Raw genomic sequence first — 17,044 nt, 5'->3', positions numbered from 1 at the left:
TTCTAGTAGGTGTGTTTGTGCCAGACTAAAATTCAGGGCTTAGCTTTCACGGGAAAAGATGCTGTGTGAGGAAATGCCAGGTTTGGCAAGCAGGAGAGGAGATTCTGCTCTTCCTTCCACCTGGAGATGCAAGCAAAACAGGCTGCAGCCACGAGCTCAGGCTCAGGGGGCTTCAGGCTGTGTGTGCACCTGGACCAGGGCCGTACAGCCCTCCTGAGCATCACCCCTGGGGACACCAGGACCTTACAGCCCTCCTGAGCATCACCCCTGGGGACACCCTTGTTCCCACAGGGCAGGGCTGTCCTTGCAGGGCAGGCTGGAAGCCTCTCAGGAGGAGAATGAGGTGAGGGGCTGGCAGGGGGTTTGCTGAGGTAGGGTCTGGCCTTGTTTCAGGGAAGGATTTAAACACATGTCCAGCTTGGCTAGTGAGACGTCCTCTGAAGTCAATGGGACTGTGCTGTTGCTTAAAATAACATGAGAGGGCAGGCTTCTTTCCTTTTTTTAGTTTTTTTTTCACACGGAACTGCAGTCTCTGGGGCTTGTGTGTGTAATCGGGAGCAGAGCAGGCAGAAGTGCAGTTGTGGCACTCACACCACTTCAGAGTGATCTGAAGCTTTGCCTGCACTCAGGACCTGCTGCTGGCATTGCTTTCCTGGCACACGGTGCCACTAATGGCCAAAGCAAATCTGGCAGCTTTGGCAGCTCCTGAAGCTGGCTCTTTCTGGGGAATGCTGGTGCAGGAGTTGGGAGAAGATTGCCATGAACAGGAGCTGCAGGGTGTTTGGATGTGCTTTAGGCTGTGTGTGGAGCAGATCCCAGTGGCTGGGGGTCCCTGGGGACTTTGTGCTTTTCCAGCAGGCACAGTGATCAACAGCCAGCAGTGATCCCCTTCCCAGGGGATCTCTCCTGGAGGATTTTCATACCCCCAGGATTGCCAAGGCAGGCTGTGAACTGTTGAGTAGAAAGGCTCAAGTGAAGCTGAACTTTCATGCCCTTGGAATGCTCAGTAACATATGGGTGAAAAGCCTTTTTATTCAGGAAAAAAAATGACATAAAGCTGTATTGAAAAAAACCAGGTTGGTAAACCCAGAAATTTTGGTAAGAGTTCCCAGTCTCTCCAGTTCAATAGTGATGAGAATCACAAGGTAGTAGAGGAAGGGGATGAAAAAGCAGAATTAATGATGAATTATTGGGGGCTGTTAAGCTCTAGAGGCATTTCCAGCAGTGTTGATTGTCGGTGTGATGACAGAGTTCCAGAAGGATTGAGGCAGTGCTGTTTTGTTCTTGCACAGGTCTGCTCACGGTTAATAACAGTGGGGATCTGTCTGAAGCACAGAGTGCTCAGCCTGTCTTGTGGCAGAGGTATTTTTAGCAGTAGTGGCCAGGTAATGTTGCAGCTCCTGCCATTCAGACACCTGGCTGGAGACCAACCAGCTTCTCAAGTGTTAAATCCCTTCAGGATTAACTTGGAGCTCTCCCCAGTAGCTTTGGGTTCAGAGTTGCAGTCCTGGCTGTGGGAGCCCAGCTTGCAGCCTTCTGAGTGAGCTGCAGAAGGGTGCTATCAGTGTCCTGAGGCAAAAAATACTATTCTGTCTAGGGAACTGAAGTACTTTGTAGTGGTTTTTTTAGATGATGTTGTTGTTTTTTGTTGTGGGTTTGTGTTTTTTCCTTCCTTTCAATTAGAAAGAAAGCTGCTGTGATTCAGATAAATGCATCACCTGGGTTAATTGCTTTGTGTGGAAATGCACGTGTTTGCATGTTTCTCTTCATTTGAGATGAATGGGAGAGCTACAGTCTTGTCAAGTGTACTTTGAGGTAAATATGTATTTGAACTGCAACAGCTAGGAACAGCATGAAAGCAGATTAGTAAAAATACTGAACAGAAATGGCATGATTCCTCCAGAGGTCTCAGAACACACTCTCAAGGTGGTTATTTCATTGCTTCCTTATCTAAAGAGGAGTGAGATGCAAAATTGTGTTGTACTGATAGCTGTGGTAGGAGTAGGATCTGAGACACCTCCACTGCTCATCTGATTCTTTTACAGCTCCAGGAGACACTGAAGGGATGCACTGAAATTCTGGAGGAAACTTGATGTAGGCAGAGTGCTCTTGTGCCTGTTCCAGCATCCAGGACAGGGCAGTGACAAGTGCAGTGGTAGTAAATTCTCGTGGAACTTGTCAAGACCACTGTGAGCAGGGTGTAGCTGCCTGTGATCCTAAGGAAATGTTCAGATGTTCTGGTTAGGTGGCATTTCTGAGAGCTTTCTTTGATTTCTGGTTGTGGAACAATAGCGTTTTCTGTTCTCAGTGATTTGCTGAAGAAATAAACCCATGTTCCTTCCAAAGGAAGAGTTCAGAAACTGAGCACAGCTGAATGCTGCAGTGCTGCAGTAGTGCAGTGCTGGCATGAATAAGCTGTAGACTTGGTGGCTAAGAGGGAGCAGATATTATCATGATTCAGTGGGTCTTTCACTGCTTGTGGCTCCTCAGGACTGGGTTGGCTTGTGTTCTTTGCTTGTTTCATCTTTTGCACCATTTAATCTTCCAGAGGGGTTTTTCTGTCCGGGATGGCTTCCTTTGACAGCAGCGTGCTGAGCAGTGGCATGGTGGGGTTTTTTTGTTTGTTTGGTTGTTGTTGTTTTGCATAGGCTCAGCAAACAGAAGAGAAGAGGGAGGAGAGATGGGGATTTGAAATCTTTCATCTAAATTGAGTCATTGTGAATTTAGGATCTAGGGCAGAGTGTTAAAAAGAATTAATCATTAATGAACCAATAAAGAGTATTAAAAGACAAATTGGCTGAACCTTCCTGGCCTTTTTCATTTCCTTCTATGGAAACAAAGTCTAGAGTGCCAGATGATAAATAGCTCCAGTCCAGCTATTCTTGCAGGATTAACATTTTGAAATCACAAATAATGCAAGCATTTGCTTTTAGTGCATTAACCGAGTAAAAGCCTTTCCTTTTGTGCCTGGTTTATGAGTGCAGAGGCAGCCTAGAATAAACATCTGCCTTCAGAGCAGCCTGCTAATTCCTGCTCTTGCTTCCTCTTCTGCTGTGCTTCCAAAGGAATTGATTAGTGGGCAAGGATCCTCAGCAGCAGTTCCTGTCCTGGTGTCAGGTCCTGCACCTCCAGCCAGAGCAGTTTAATCCTCTCTGTGCCTCCTGCAGCCCCTCTGCCATGGTGCCTTGCTTTAATCCTCTCTCTGTGCCTCCTGCAGCCCCTCTGCCATGGTGCTGTGTCCTCTCTGCAGGGCAGGCTGCTCTCCAGCACTGTCCCCTGCCCACCCCGCTGTGCCAGGCACTGTCCCAGCACCCAGGGGACTCTGGGGCAGTGGTGTTAGCTGGGAGAGCAGCAGGCATTGCTGGAGGGACCCCCAGAACTGAGCTGAGCAGTGGGGCCTCCCCGAGCAGCTGGGCAGGATTTCTGAGCTGGATCCTGCTCCCAGCCCTGACTGGGCTGCCCTGGTGAACGGTGCCCGCTCCCAGCAGCTTGAGTAAGTTGTGACTTTAGGTGTGGAAATCAGAAAAGAGAAAACAAATTGATTGTACTGCTTTAGTCTTGAGAATTGACATTAAATTAATTGAGATTGAGTTCATCAAAATGTTTTAGTGGAAACCCAAGGATTGAATTAATTCCATGTTTATTTGAAATTTTCAGTTTTGATGCTGTAAGAATTTTAAATGCCATTCTTGCCAATGCATGAAGCTGCATCCATGTGTTTAAATGTTTAGTCCCATGAATTACCTGTTGAGTTTTCTGCATTAAAATGGAGTGGAAGCTGCAGTTGAAAGAAGTGGGTCCAGTGCCTGAACTGAGCGTAGAAAACATTTTAACCACGTGAAGGCTCTCCTGGTAATCAGGGGATTTGGATTGATTTTGTGTTGCTGAGGCAGTACAGAAATATTTCTGGTCTCTTTGCTGCCTGAGCCCCCGCCGGTGTTTTGCCCCAGCAGAGGGTGCAGGATTTTGGTGCTGTGGAGGTGCAGTGGGAGTGCTCCTGCAGGGAGCTCAGCCTCGGGCACTCACCACGGCTCCTGCAGCTCACACGCTCAGGGCTGTGCTCAGAGGCAGCTGGAATTTAAACCTGACAAACTGAATTCTCTGTGGGTCATTCAGGCACCTCAAATGTGGGAAGCTCATGAATACCTATCTCAGAGCATCGTTTGATTGAAAGAATAAATTTGAATTCATGCTGGTTTGCTTTGTACCCGGCAAAACTGTGGGAAGAAACAACACAGGTTGTAGCTGTCTTCCTTCTCTTCCTCCTCCTCCCAGCCCACATGAACTCAGCAGAATTCTCAGATGGAGTCTGATGCGTTTCCCCATCTCTGAGAGTCAGAAAAGACAAAATACCTCTTTTCCTCCCTTACACCCTAGAAATTTTCCATCATTATCGACAGGAATATGAACACTGTTGCTTCCCTCTGAGAACAGGACAGTTCCACTGCTGTGATAAATCAGTGCCTCTGACAGTGGGAACAGTTGGTGAATTAGGACTGTTTTGCATTTTGCCATTTTGCTTTCTGCCTCTCTTTGGGTGGGTGTCAGCGTCAGGGTCCTTAGAGAGAGCTGCAATGGCTCAGGTGAGAACCAGGCTGGAGAGCTGCAATGGCTCAGGTGAGAGCCAGGCTGGAGAGCTGCAATGGCTCAGATGGAGAACCAGGCTGGAGAGCTGCAATGGCTCAGGTGAGAGCCAGGCTGGAGAGCTGCAATGGCTCAGATGGAGAACCAGGCTGGAGAGCTGCAATGGCTCAGATGGAGAACCAGGCTGGAGAGCTGCAATGGCTCAGGTGAGAGCCAGGCTGGAGAGCTGCAATGGCTCAGATGGAGAACCAGGCTGGAGAGCTGCAATGGCTCAGATGGAGAACCAGGCTGGAGAGCTGCAATGGCTCAGGTGAGAGCCAGGCTGGAGAGCTGCAATGGCTCAGGTGAGAGCCAGGCTGGAGAGCTGCAATGGCTCAGGTGAGAGCCAGGCTGGAGAGCTGCAATGGCTCAGATGGAGAACCAGGCTGGAGAGCTGCAATGGCTCACAGGGAGAACCAGGCTGGAGAGCTGCAATGGCTCAGGAGAGAACCAGGCTGGAGAGCTGCAATGGCTCACAGGGAGAACTAGGCTGGAGAGCTGCAATGGCTCAGGTGAGAACCAGGCTGGAGAGCTGCAATGGCTCACAGGGAGAACCAGGCTGGAGAGCTGCAATGGCTCAGATGGAGAACCAGGCTGGAGAGCTGCAATGGCTCAGGAGAGAACCAGGCTGGAGAGCTGCAATGGCTCAGATGGAGAACCAGGCTGGAGAGCTGCAATGGCTCAGGGTAGAGCCAGGCTGGAGAGCTGCAATGGCTCTCAGCAGATCCAGGTGTTCCTCCAAGTTCTGTGTCCTCATCAAGGGTAGGAGGTATGTTTAAGGGCAAATAGGATTGAGCTTTTGTGGTAGGACTTGGTCTCTTGCCCTCTGAGGGTGCACATGTGATGTGGGAGATCTGGCAGTGGGAACAAGCTGAAACTGAAATGTTCTTCTGAATGATGCTCATTATTCTTGTTGGAAGGAAGAAAGGCAGCAGATGCAAGCCTACAAGTTGAAATTGCATTTACTGTTACCTTACAAATGTGTGTTAATCCTTTCCTGTGCAGCCTTTCACACATCCAGGTGATAAACATAGCTCAAAGCTTTCATCATGATAATGATAGTGATGCCAGCATATAGAGGGAAGAATGAACGATGGGGATGGCAGAGACTCTGTTATAATAGTGCTTATTACTTGTAGGACTTGGTTGAAATGTAGTGATCAAGCGTCAGTGGCTGGCAATTGAATACATTCTTCAGATCTCAGAGGTTCAGGTCAGGGGGCCTCCTGGGCTGCGAGGTGCACGTGTGCTTATGTGTGTGTAACAGGTCTGAGGTGCTGCTATAGCTGGTGTGGAAAGAGCAGGGAAAAAAGCCTGTTCTCATGTGTCCCGAACGTGTGGAGGGCGTTCGCAGTGACGCTGTGGTGTAACCCAGAGACTGAAAAAAGATGCTGCACTCTCAGTTGTGGCTGCTAGCAGGAGGCGTTACTGGGGATTTATGCAGCGTGTCTGGAAACCATGAGGCTGCAGAGCTGGAGAGAGGCTGCTCTGGGACAGCAGCCTCCTGCCAGAGACCCGAGAGCTGCAGGCATGTGCCACAGCAGCAGGCACAGCTGCCTTGCCCCTCTGCTCTGCTGGAGAGCGTGTGCCAGCTGTGGGGCTGCTTGTGTGCCTGCTGAGGTGCTGCTTGTGTGCCGGCTGCAGGGCTGCCTGCTGCAGGGCTGCCTGCTGAGGGGCCTCTCAGCCCCTCGGGGTGCTGTGACATGGTTAGTTCGGGTTTAATTGTGGATGGAGGTCAGTGCATTGGCAATCAGCCTCTCCCCAGGAGGCAGAGCAGATGGGGCAGCAGGAAGGGGCTGGGTGCCAGGAGCAGCAGTGCCTGGCACTGGGACTCTGCCCCCTCTGCAGCCTTGGGAGCCTGGGGGGTTCACTGAGCCCCAGCGCTCACCAACCCTTCATTCCACACAGACTCTTCAGGCTGAGCTGCCCACGCCTTACCCAGGCTGGGCAGTGCTGGCAGGGTGAGCTGTGCCCTGCCCGGGCCTGGCACGGGGCAGGAGGGTGAGCTGTGCCCTGCCTGGGCCTGGCACGGGCAGGTGGGGCACAGGGTGAGCTGTGCCTGGGCCTGGCATGGGGCACAGGGTGAGCTGTGCCCTGCCCAGGCCTGGCACGGGCAGATGGGGCACAGGGTGAGCTGTGCCTGGGCCTGGCACGGGCAGGTGGGGCACAGGGTGAGCTGTGCCCTGCCCAGGCCTGGCACGGGGCAGGTGGGGCACAGGGTGAGCTGTGCCTGGGCCTGGCATGGGGCACAGGGTGAGCTGTGCCCTGCCCGGGCCTGGAATGGGGCAGATGGGGCACAGGGTGAGCTGTGCCTGGCACGGGCAGATGGGACACAGGGTGAGCTGTGCCTGGCACGGGCAGATGGGACACAGGGTGAGCTGTGCCTGGCATGGGGCACAGGGTGAGCTGTGCCCTGCCCAGGCCCGGCACGGGGCAGGTGGGGCACAGGGTGAGCTGTGCCCTGCCCGGGCCTGGCACGGGGCAGATGGGGCTCAGGGGGAGTTTGGGGTGTCCCTGTGTGACGAGGGACAGTGTGGCGTTGCTGTGAGGCCGGGGGAGCCCAGCAGCGGGCAGGGGGCTCGCAGCAGAGCAGGGCAGCGGGGCCAGGCCGCGCTCAGCAGCGAGGCCAGCCTCGCCTCCTGGCTGCCCGCTGCTGGAAACGCGCACAGAGATCAATCACACTTGGATGGTTTTCCGGAGATTTGCCGTTGCTTTGTAGCCGCTTCGAGGAAAGCTCAGCCAGCTCTGAGGAAATGAGCTCGGCCCCGGGGGGCACAGGCTGGCAGAGCTGCCCGTGCGTGTCACACTCGGGCACCACGCCGTCCCCTCAGCGCAGGACGGGGGGAAACGCCGGGGAATCTCCTGCAGGAGCACAGGTACAGAACACGTCCTGCTCCTCGTGCCTCTGCACGCAGGCTGTGCTGATTCCTGAGGGCTGTGCCTGGCCAGAGCAGGAGGCTGGCTGGAATCGAATTTTTCCTCCCTGTTGCACTGGCGTTGCTGTGGATGGAGCCTGCATTGTGTAAGCTCTCAGCCAAGGAAGGATTTGGCATCATGTGGGCAAGTGCCTTTTGTTCAAAGGATTGCAGTTTGCATACTCAACGAAAAGAATCTTCCTTTTATTTGGACAAGATCAGTGAAAACTTCTTGAATTGCCTTTTAAAAATCATTTTTTAAAAGGAACTTGTCAAGCTACCAAGGGAAAAAACCAGCAGGTAGAGCATGCAACAAAATACAAAGAAGTAAAAAATAACTTCAAAAGCTGCATGTGAAAATTTCAGTCTTTGAGCATCTTTTTCATTATTTATGTGACAGGAAGTCTTCTTTTTTTATTTTATTTGTTCGTCTTCCCTCTCTCCTCTTCTTTCCACTGGATCTGTGGGGAAAAAAGATAAAAATTTGGTTCCGAGGAGTAAATTTTTAATTATGTTCCTTTTTGAACTCCGCATAACAGATCGCAAAATAAAACCAAGAAAACAAATTAGAGGAGGGGGGTCCCACCTCTTGTGGCTGGGAGATGGGTAGAATTTACTGGCTCTGGTGATAGGTAAGAGAGGCAAACGGGCTCAGCCATTTCTGCAGAAGTGTTTCAAACAGCGCTGGGCACCGGGCAGGCTGGCAGGGAGTGAGGCAGGGGTTGGTCCATCATTCCGAGGCCTGTTCCCCATGGCTCTCTGAGGACTCGCTGGTGCCTTTTCAGACAGGTCTGCAGCATCTGTTCTCCTTTCCCTGGCTGGGTGGTGGCCCCGAGCCTTCCCTTCACCCACAGGCAGGCTGAGGACACCACGATAAAAAGGATGAAATTCCTTGCAGTAGAAAACAAAGGTTCTAAGGTTATTTTAAAATTTATAAAGTCTAATTTAGCTATTTTTATTTGAAAACCAAGAAAACAGCCAAATACTTCAGCAGTTCTGAAACGGAATTGCTTTGTTTCAGTACATGGAGCAAACGGAAGCAGCCTTAGAAATCACTTTGATACTAAACTGCTTCCTAGTGTGGCATTTTTTTCTTTGCTGCAGTTCAGGAAATCAAGGCATGCCTGGGGAGAGCTTGAAGAGCTGGAAGGGCAGTTTGTGATTTCTGTAATGCTCTGAGTCTGGGTAGATCCATGTGCTTTGGTGAAGGCAAAGCTTTGTGCACTGGGACAGCTGGGGTGCCGTGCCTTGAACTCCTCGTGCAGTAATACCTTGATGGCAGTGAGAAGTAAGTGTGATACAGAGGGAATTGTTTCAACCCCACGTGTCCTACGCTTGTGAAAAAGTATTCCAGTGCAGCAGGTAATAATTCACTTGATTGCCTTCCCTGAACAGTAAAATGTGAGGAAATGTTCATAGCCAAAAAGTTAAAATTCTGTTTTCTTTCAGGAAAATCATGGTTATTCCTCCCCAGTCTTTTATTTGACAAGACTTGCAGATTCCAGCATGTAGATACTTAAAATTTTTCCTTCATTTCTAGAAGTTGTCTTCTGGCCATGCCTTCTGCTCTGATTCCTGAAGCACTTGTTACTTTTGAGTAATTGGCATGTGGTGTAGCTGGGAGCAACCCCTAGGACAGGAGCAAAAGAAACACGTTTGTTTCCTTGTCCTGTTTGTGTCAGGATCAAGGAGCTTGAGGACTCTTGGAATTTTTATTTAGCTCTTGCAGTGAAATACTTGAAGTTTTCTGCTGCCAGGGGTCTCGGTGTGTGTGTTTGCTGCTAGGATGATCACTGGTGCTGAGCACACTGCTGAGTGTGCTCTGGGCACTCACTGCCCTGTGCACAGAGGGAATTGTCATCATGTGTGGATCTAGTTTTGGTTTTAAGAATTCTTTCAAAGTCATTAACTGTCCCTTCTTCTTCTTACTCTTACATTTCTTTCATCTTCTTTTGGGACTGAAAAATGCATTCCACCATTGCAGTGCAGAGGCAGAGCTCGTTGGGCAGAGGGAGGGTGGGAGAACTGTGGAATTGCACTTGAGCAGTGCCTGGTGTGTGAGTCACAGACCTGACTGCTGCTGATGCAAACTGCTGGGAAGCAAAGCTCCATTTTTGGGTTGGAAGCTGCAGATTCTGTCAGTGGCTGAGTCGTCTGTGTCTTAGTCAGGTGTACCAACTTCTTCCCAAAATACTCAAATGGTGATAAGCTGTGAAGAGCTGGATTACCATTCTCTCCTCCTTGTTTGGTTCCAAAGGGTATCCTTGCTTGTCGTGTCCTAGTTCGCCAGGCATCAAATGGTTCAAAAGATGATTTTAATTCATTTTAGTTCTACTGCTGCACTTTTGACATTTCCTGAGTAATACAGTATATGACAGGGCTTGAAGTGAAACTTTATTCTATAAATATCCTCCCAGTTTTAGTAAAAGGGCAAGCTCCACAGGCAATTGCACTGGAAGGGTTTTGCCTTGTCCCCCACCCTTCTGTCAACCCAACACAGCGCTGAACCATGCTTGCTTTGCAATGTGGATTTCATGGCAGCTTCAGGAGATGGAAATAAATGGTGTGGAGAGCTTCCCTTCCATGGAGGGCTGTGTATTTCTTGTGCTGCTGCACGCAGCCTTGCCCAGCTGCAGGCAGTGGGGAGCCAGCCTGGCTGTGTTTTCTCCTCTCTTGAGTTCTTGCCTGGTCAGTCCCAGTGGTTTCCTCGTGCCCTCTGTGCTCCCTGCAGCCTGGCTTCCTTCCTGCTCTCACTGCTCAGCACATCCCTCACCTCTGTGCAGCCACTGCCTCTCTGTGCCATTCGTTGTTGTTTCCCAGCAGCTGGAGTCTGGGAAATGCTGGACTGGGAAATGATTCCTCCTTTCTTACAGTCACAGTCTGCTCTGTGCCATGGCTTTGAGACCATTTCATGCTCTCGATCAAGGAATTTCTAATATTGTGTTTATGTCTGGAATTTTACTGGGAAAAAAAAATCTCAAATTCTCACAGATGGCATTTCCCAAAACTGCCCTTGCCCGGGGCATGGGCAGGTTGTGCTTGGGTGCTGTGTGGGTCACATTGGATGGAAGCTCTGTCAGGTCACCTCTCCTTCGTGCTGTGGTTCCCTCCAGTGCAGGGGGTGCTGCAGGCACCTGCATTTCCTGCAGAGCCAGTGTGCACAGGGTGCTGTGTGAGGCTGAGCAGGCATTTGTACCGGTCAGCAACAAGTGCAGCCCAGCCTCTGCCACATCATGCCCTGGGCAGAGAAGCCATTTGGAAAAATTGTGTGTAAGGAATAACACATTACTCCTTTCCTCAGTCTAGTTAGTCCATGAAAAATCAATATGACTGATGATAGCCTTAAATGTGAAAGAATCTCAGCAGAAAGGAAAATACTTCCTTCAAACATAATAAAACAGAAACCCCTGAGGTTATTTCAAACAACCAGGCAGCTAAAAAGCAGGGCAAAGATGCAGAAAAATCCAGAGCACACAGCTCTTCCCTGGTCTACAGGACAAGGGGTTTCACTTGCTCCTTATTTAATCTGTTATGAGGGAAATTATTATTTTTTTCCTCTGTTAAATTGCTCTGTGGTCTGTTAGCCAAGGTGGGAGGGCACAGAGTGCTGCTGAGGCATGGGGAGATTGGCCAAGGGGCTCGTGGGTGGCCTGTGGTCAGACAGCTCTTGGGGCAGCTCTGGGCAAGGCTTCTGCCCTCGCTGGGGCGTCTGCAGGTCACTGCAGTAACCTGGGCGAGGAGGAGTGCTCTGGGGTGAGGGGCCCTCAGAAGGCCCAGGGCTGCTCCTGTGCTCTGCTGGGCTGGTGCTTGGCTCTGAGCTGTGTCCCGAGTCTGTCCCGAGTCTGTCCAGTCTGTCCCTGGAGCTCGGGAGCCCCACAGCTGTGGGGCTGTTTCCTCCAGAACACAAAGGCAGGATGCTGTTTCCCCTGAGTGCAGCTTTGTCCCCGTGCTGTGCCAGCTCTGTCCCCTCTGTGCCTCTGGAGGTGCCAGCGTGCTGCTGGCCAAGCCGTGCTGCCCCAGAGCCTGCTGGCACCACGGGCTGTGCCCCGTGCCTGGGCTGCGCCCTGTGCCTGGGCTGTCCCCCGTGCAGGCTGGCAGGGCTTTGCAGGTGCCACTGAATGCCCACAGAGCCCGGTGACACTGCAGGCTGTCCCCTGTGCAGGCTGGCAGGGCTTTGCAGGTGCCGCTGCAGGTGGGGATGCTCACCTCCTAAATGCTAAATGTTTGTGTCGGGCTGCTCCTGCCAGGGGACACCACAGCCCATGCTGCTGTCACATCTCTGGGCTTGGCACCTTGCACTCTTTGGGAAGAGATGGCAGCCTGATAGTGTCTCTTGGAAGAAAACAGAAGTATTTTAATTGTATTTGGTATTAGTCCTGCATAAACACAAATGCCAGCATGATTTATATAATTTGCAGTATGTTCCTCTCTGCTGAATTACGTGTGATTGTGTAGACATAGTCACTTTAAATATTTGATGGGCTTCTGTAATGTAAGACAGAGCGCAGCCTGTAGGGCCAGCAAGAAACCTGGCTGTGTAACTTTTATTTAATTTTATTTCAATAGTTCAGTAAATAATTTTAGCCGGATTTGAAGATCAGAATGAGCTCATGGTTAGAGGGTAGCCTGCTGCTGTAGCTCTTGCGTGGACAAGTCAGGTGATTGGAGAGGAGCTTGAGCAGCCAGCAGAGATGAGCTGTGCCCATGTGGAGCTGCAGCTGATGAGGAACACTGACCTGTTTGCTGCTTCAGGGGCAGCGTGTGGGAAAGCTCTGAGCTGGGGAGAAGCTTTGTGACAAGGGAGGCTTGTGTCTTCGGGAAACACAGACTCACCCAAAGGAGAGGTGTTCTAATGAAGCAGGAGGGTTCCTTTGGCCGTTGCTCTCATTTGCTGCTGTTCTGCCTGTAGGCAGGATTTTGTTTCTGCAGCGTGTTCCTCTTCCTGTCCCTGCTTGTGAGAAAGCAGCTGGGGACAAAGCTGCACTCTTGCCCTGGACAGTGGATGCAGCTGGGCCTGCTGGTGTTACTGTAGTGGGCAAATGCTCAGTGTGAAAAGGGAGTCACCCTTCTGTGTGTGGTGGCCGCTGTGTTTCAGGCCATGTCCTTGCAGTCAGCAGTTCTCCCCTGGCTGTGGGGCCTGATTCAGTGAAGTGCTGAATTCTTCTGCAGTGCAAAATGCATTGAGGATGCTCAGCAGCTTTGCAGGCTCTGATCTCTGACTGGCACTGCATGGCCCATAGCTCACCTGATCTTCATAGTCATTCACCCTGTAAAAAAAATCTGCCATCTCTATCAAGAGAGAATATTTGTGTTTATTTGCAGGATGTTAAGTCAGATGTCATCCTTGTCAGGTTTTGCCACTGGTCATGTCAGAGGTGGTTTGAATATGACTTAGTGCAGTGAGATATTTAACACCAGCCTGTTTGAAGTGCAGTGTCCACAACAGCTGCTCATTTCTGCCTGGGACAACACAAAATCTCTCACTAGCATGCTTTTCATTTGGAATTGTCTGGCTGAGGATTTCTGATCTCTTCTGGTTTTATCTGCATAGAAGTTTTTTCTTGCTCAGGTAGATTGCTGGAATTTGGTGTGTAAAGCACCGTGTAAATAAAACAGTTGTCCACCCAAAGAGCCTCTGCAGGAAGCGTGTAAATAGATTATAGTAAGGGTTTTTAGGAAGCTCAGCTGTATCTCAGCTTAAGCTCTATTTTTTCCTTTTTCCTTTTTTACCATCCTTTCAGGGCCGTGTGTAGCACAGGAGCCTTTTGAGGCTGATGCAGAGCTAGACCGTGTCACCTCGTGTCTGCTCTGTTGACAAAAACATGTTATTGTGGGTGACCACAATGGAACTGAGTAGATCCAGGGCTTTGCGTCTTGCTTTGATGAAGCAAGAGAAGATCAAACCCTCCACACTATCAAAGAAACTAAATACTTTATAGTCTACTTGAGTTGAAAAATCTGTACTCACAGGTCTTGTGGTTATTTGTGAAGCCTTTTCTAGAGGGATAAAACGGGTCATAATTTGATACAATTGCAGCCTAAGACTCTTTGCTTTACTGGAGTGAATGTCCAGATTTTGTTATCAGTTGCTTTGATTTCTCTGAAATCATCAAGGCTGCCTGTGCAGAATGAGATGTAATAGCTGTGAGCTGTAATGAGGGGAGTGCCCAGGGCTGCAGAAAGCAGCAGGGCTCCTGCAGCTCAGGTTCCTGCTCCGGCCCTGCTGTCAGAGCAGCCTGTGACCCCAAACCCTTCACCCCAAGGAGAACATCCCTCTGGGGACTGCTGTTCTCCCCTCTCAGCAGAGCCCTGCAGTCCTGGGGCTCCATCCTGGCCGGGCAGGCTGTGCCATCTCCATCCTGGCAGTGCCTTGGCTTTGTGCTGCTCATTGCCGAGAGACATTCCGTGTCTCAGCACGGCCTGGAGGTTTCCCTGTGCCCTGTTCCCACCCCATCTCTGCAGGCTCTGTTACAGCATGTCACCTCTGCCCCCTGCCCTGCTCCTCCTGCCAGGCTGCGCTGCTGCTCAGTGTGGTGAGGCCGTGTACAAATGGTTCACAGTGCTTTCTTTTCCAAGAAATTCAATTTCCCTCCTCCTCACACGAGCTGCCAAAAGATCACAGCTGCTGGGAAGACCTAAAATCCAAAAACCCTTTTGATAAGTTGCATGGGTGAAGGCCCTTGGATTAGAGCCAAACAAATGGTGTGTTTTGGCTTGTGGACTGTGGAGAAATACTGGAAACAAAGATGGCAGATAGAGGAACTGCATAAATACAAGAGTTTTTTGGGCAGTTTTCAACTAAGGAACAGTAACTTTAAGAAGTTTTGAAGAGTTGAACAAAATATTTCACCTAGCTTTTTTTTTTATTTTGGGGCTGACCTTTAAACAAATCTGGTAAACCTCTGAATTGTTGCCATTTGTAATCAAAAGACTAAATATCAAATCCTAATTTTGAATGTCTTTTGCTAATTTTAATCGATATTTTTCCATGAAAAAAGTTTGTCTGAAAAATATCACCTACTACTTATGATGCCAGACAGCATATTTTATGAGACATTTGTGTTTTGACAAAGCAAGCTCTGTCATACAATTTGGTTTCGCATATTTTTATACCAACATTTAAATGTTGGGCTTGAACTGCTCAGCTGTAAGAAAATACATTTATAATCTCCTTACAGTCATAGATTCTTGCATGCTGAAAGAATTGGTTAGAATAATTTGTAACTCTTCCAGATAATTTTAAATAATACATGGTTTGGAAGAAAAAAGAAATGGCAAGCAGAAGCTCAGAAAGCAGCTTTTCATCTGATCATGTGAAAGGCAACAGCAGAGCTCCAGCAGAGCTTGCCAGTGACTGGATGCTGCCCATGGAAGGATCCCACCCTTGGATTTGAACCCATTGGCCAAACATGCTGTATAGGTGGCCAAAAGAACAAATTCTCCCTTTAGAGAAAACACCTGTCCCTGCTGCCTCCAGTCCTCTGCTGCTGATTCCTCTTGGCAGCAGGAAGGCATGGAACAAGCGTGCTCTATTTTAAAAAGCACTTTTGTCACTGCAGCAGTCTATTCTTACCTTCCAGATGCACCTCTTAAAGTCCCTTTCCTGCCAGTCTGCGCTGCAGCCTGTGTGTGCATCCCCCTTGGCTCCAGTGCTCCCAGCTGGAGCCAGCTCTGCCTGGGGCACAGGCTTTGGGGCAGCAGGACCAGGGCTGGGCTGGGCTGGGCTGTGTGTGCCCTGGGCTGGGCTGGGCAGTGTGTGTGCCCTGGGCAGCAGGACCAGGGCTGGCTTTGGCTGGGCAGTGTGTGCCCTGGGCTGGGCTGTGTGTGCCCTGGGCTGGCTTTGGCTGGGCAGTGTGTGTGCCCTGGGCTGGGCTGTGTGTGCCCTGGGCTGGGCTGGGCTGGGCAGTGTGTGTGCCCTGGGCAGCAGGACCAGGGCTGGCTTTGGCTGGGCAGTGTGTGTGCCCTGGGCTGGCTTTGGCTGGGCAGTGTGTGGCCTGGGTATGGCTGTGTGTGCCCTGGCACAAAGGGAAATGAATCTCTGTGGCACTCCAGCTGCTGGCTGAGGTCTGCACAGACCGTGGGCTCCCCAGTGCTCGGTGCTGAGAGCTCTCCTGTCTGAAACAGCTGCAGAAAGTTGGGTGCAGTTATTTCCCTCGAGGCTCCCCGTGGGGAGTGAGGCTTTGGAGCTGTGCTGCCTGTGATACAGAGGGGCTGGCAGGTTTTGGGATTGTTTGATCTGGACTCTGTCCATAACCATGTTTCAGGTAGAAATAACCATTGTGTGAGGAGAGAGCTGTCAACAGGCTCGTTTTAATTCCTTTGATGAACAAATGTTTGTGACAATCACCTCACCTCCAAGATGCACAGAACACATGGATGAATGCAGCCAGAGCTAGTGAAGTAATTTGTTGCAGCAGATATTCTTAGGAAAATGAGCAGATGTATTTGCATGGGGCTAAAATGTTCCTCATCTCAGAGGCTGTCTAAAGAAGTCGAGACCCCAGCTGGAGCTGAGCAGGAAGGACAGAAGGTAGAAGAGCATTCTTGCTTCTTTCTTTTCCAAGCCGCAAGTCAAGATGTTAACCTCCCTCCTTTGCATGTGTGTGCCCAGAGGAATGTAATTACTGAAGCGATAACAACATTGATTAATGCTGCCGAGGCTGCTGTTGCTCACACCTGTTTCAAAAGGTGAAAGTTTTCCAGTACACAGTAACACAGGTGTACACTCCTGTGTTATTATATTGGAACATGGAGTCAGGAATTCAGCATTTGCCTCATGACTCCTGGTGTGTTGAGTCATCACACGAGCTTCTGTTTGCTCTTTATTATTCATTTATTTCATTACGTTATTTGAAATGACTTGGAAGAAAGGGTATCAAAAGCCTCTAGCTTTTTGATTCAGTATGTTCTTTTTTCCCTAAAAAAACTATTTCTATTTACTAAGCAGCGAGCATCCGCACAGTGCCAGAGCTGAGCTGGAAATAGAACAGTGACTTCACCAGCGAGTTTTATAATGGAAAAACTGCAGTTAGCATAGATTTTGCAATGCATGTAGAGCAGTGTGAACAGCTTTGCAATGACTGAAACTTCATAATTATATCAACACGAAAAATGAGCCAGTGTTTAGATGCAGAGTCAGTTCTTTGTTGCTTTCTTCCTGGAAGTCCCAGGGCTGTAAGAATTTAACAGTCTGTGAATAAATAACTGCTATTTAGCTCATCAGAGATGGTGTTGCAATTCTTACTGACTCTGAATTTGCTTAAAGCTTCTAGATTTAATAGGAAAACTGCAGTTGCAACTGCATAATTGTCTGGATAACTATTATTGCTTGTAATAACATTACTCACAGTTTAATACTCATGGTATCATAGAGTATACTTGATTCTGGGGCAGAGCAGTGACATATAAAAGCATCCTCTTCAGTTAAATTCTAGGAGACAGAAAATTTTTACAATGTTGGAGGGAGCTATTACATAAGGACAAATATTTACCTAATGTAATCAAAC

At 49.7% G+C, this 17,044-nt stretch overlaps 1 protein-coding gene across 5 annotated transcripts in view; it reads left to right on the top strand.

The window, feature by feature from the left end:
* FGF13 (fibroblast growth factor 13) overlaps positions 1–17,044 on the top strand; it is a 190,966-nt gene that overhangs the window by 38,501 nt on the left and 135,421 nt on the right. The window contains exon 1 of one of the 5 annotated variants that reach the window (XM_038164606.1): positions 6,386–6,584. The exons of the other annotated variants lie outside the window; for them this stretch is intronic. Coding sequence (XP_038020534.1) covers positions 6,401–6,584 — 184 coding nt within the window. The 5' untranslated portion in view covers positions 6,386–6,400. Of the gene's footprint in view, positions 1–6,385; positions 6,585–17,044 lie in introns of those variants that run through there. 5 annotated transcript variants of the gene reach the window in all.

The sequence above is a fragment of the Motacilla alba genome, chromosome 4A (genome assembly GCF_015832195.1).
Source record: "Motacilla alba alba isolate MOTALB_02 chromosome 4A, Motacilla_alba_V1.0_pri, whole genome shotgun sequence".
In the NCBI taxonomy this organism is placed as follows: domain Eukaryota; kingdom Metazoa; phylum Chordata; class Aves; order Passeriformes; family Motacillidae; genus Motacilla; species Motacilla alba.
This window is presented reverse-complemented; position numbering and strand designations above follow the sequence as displayed.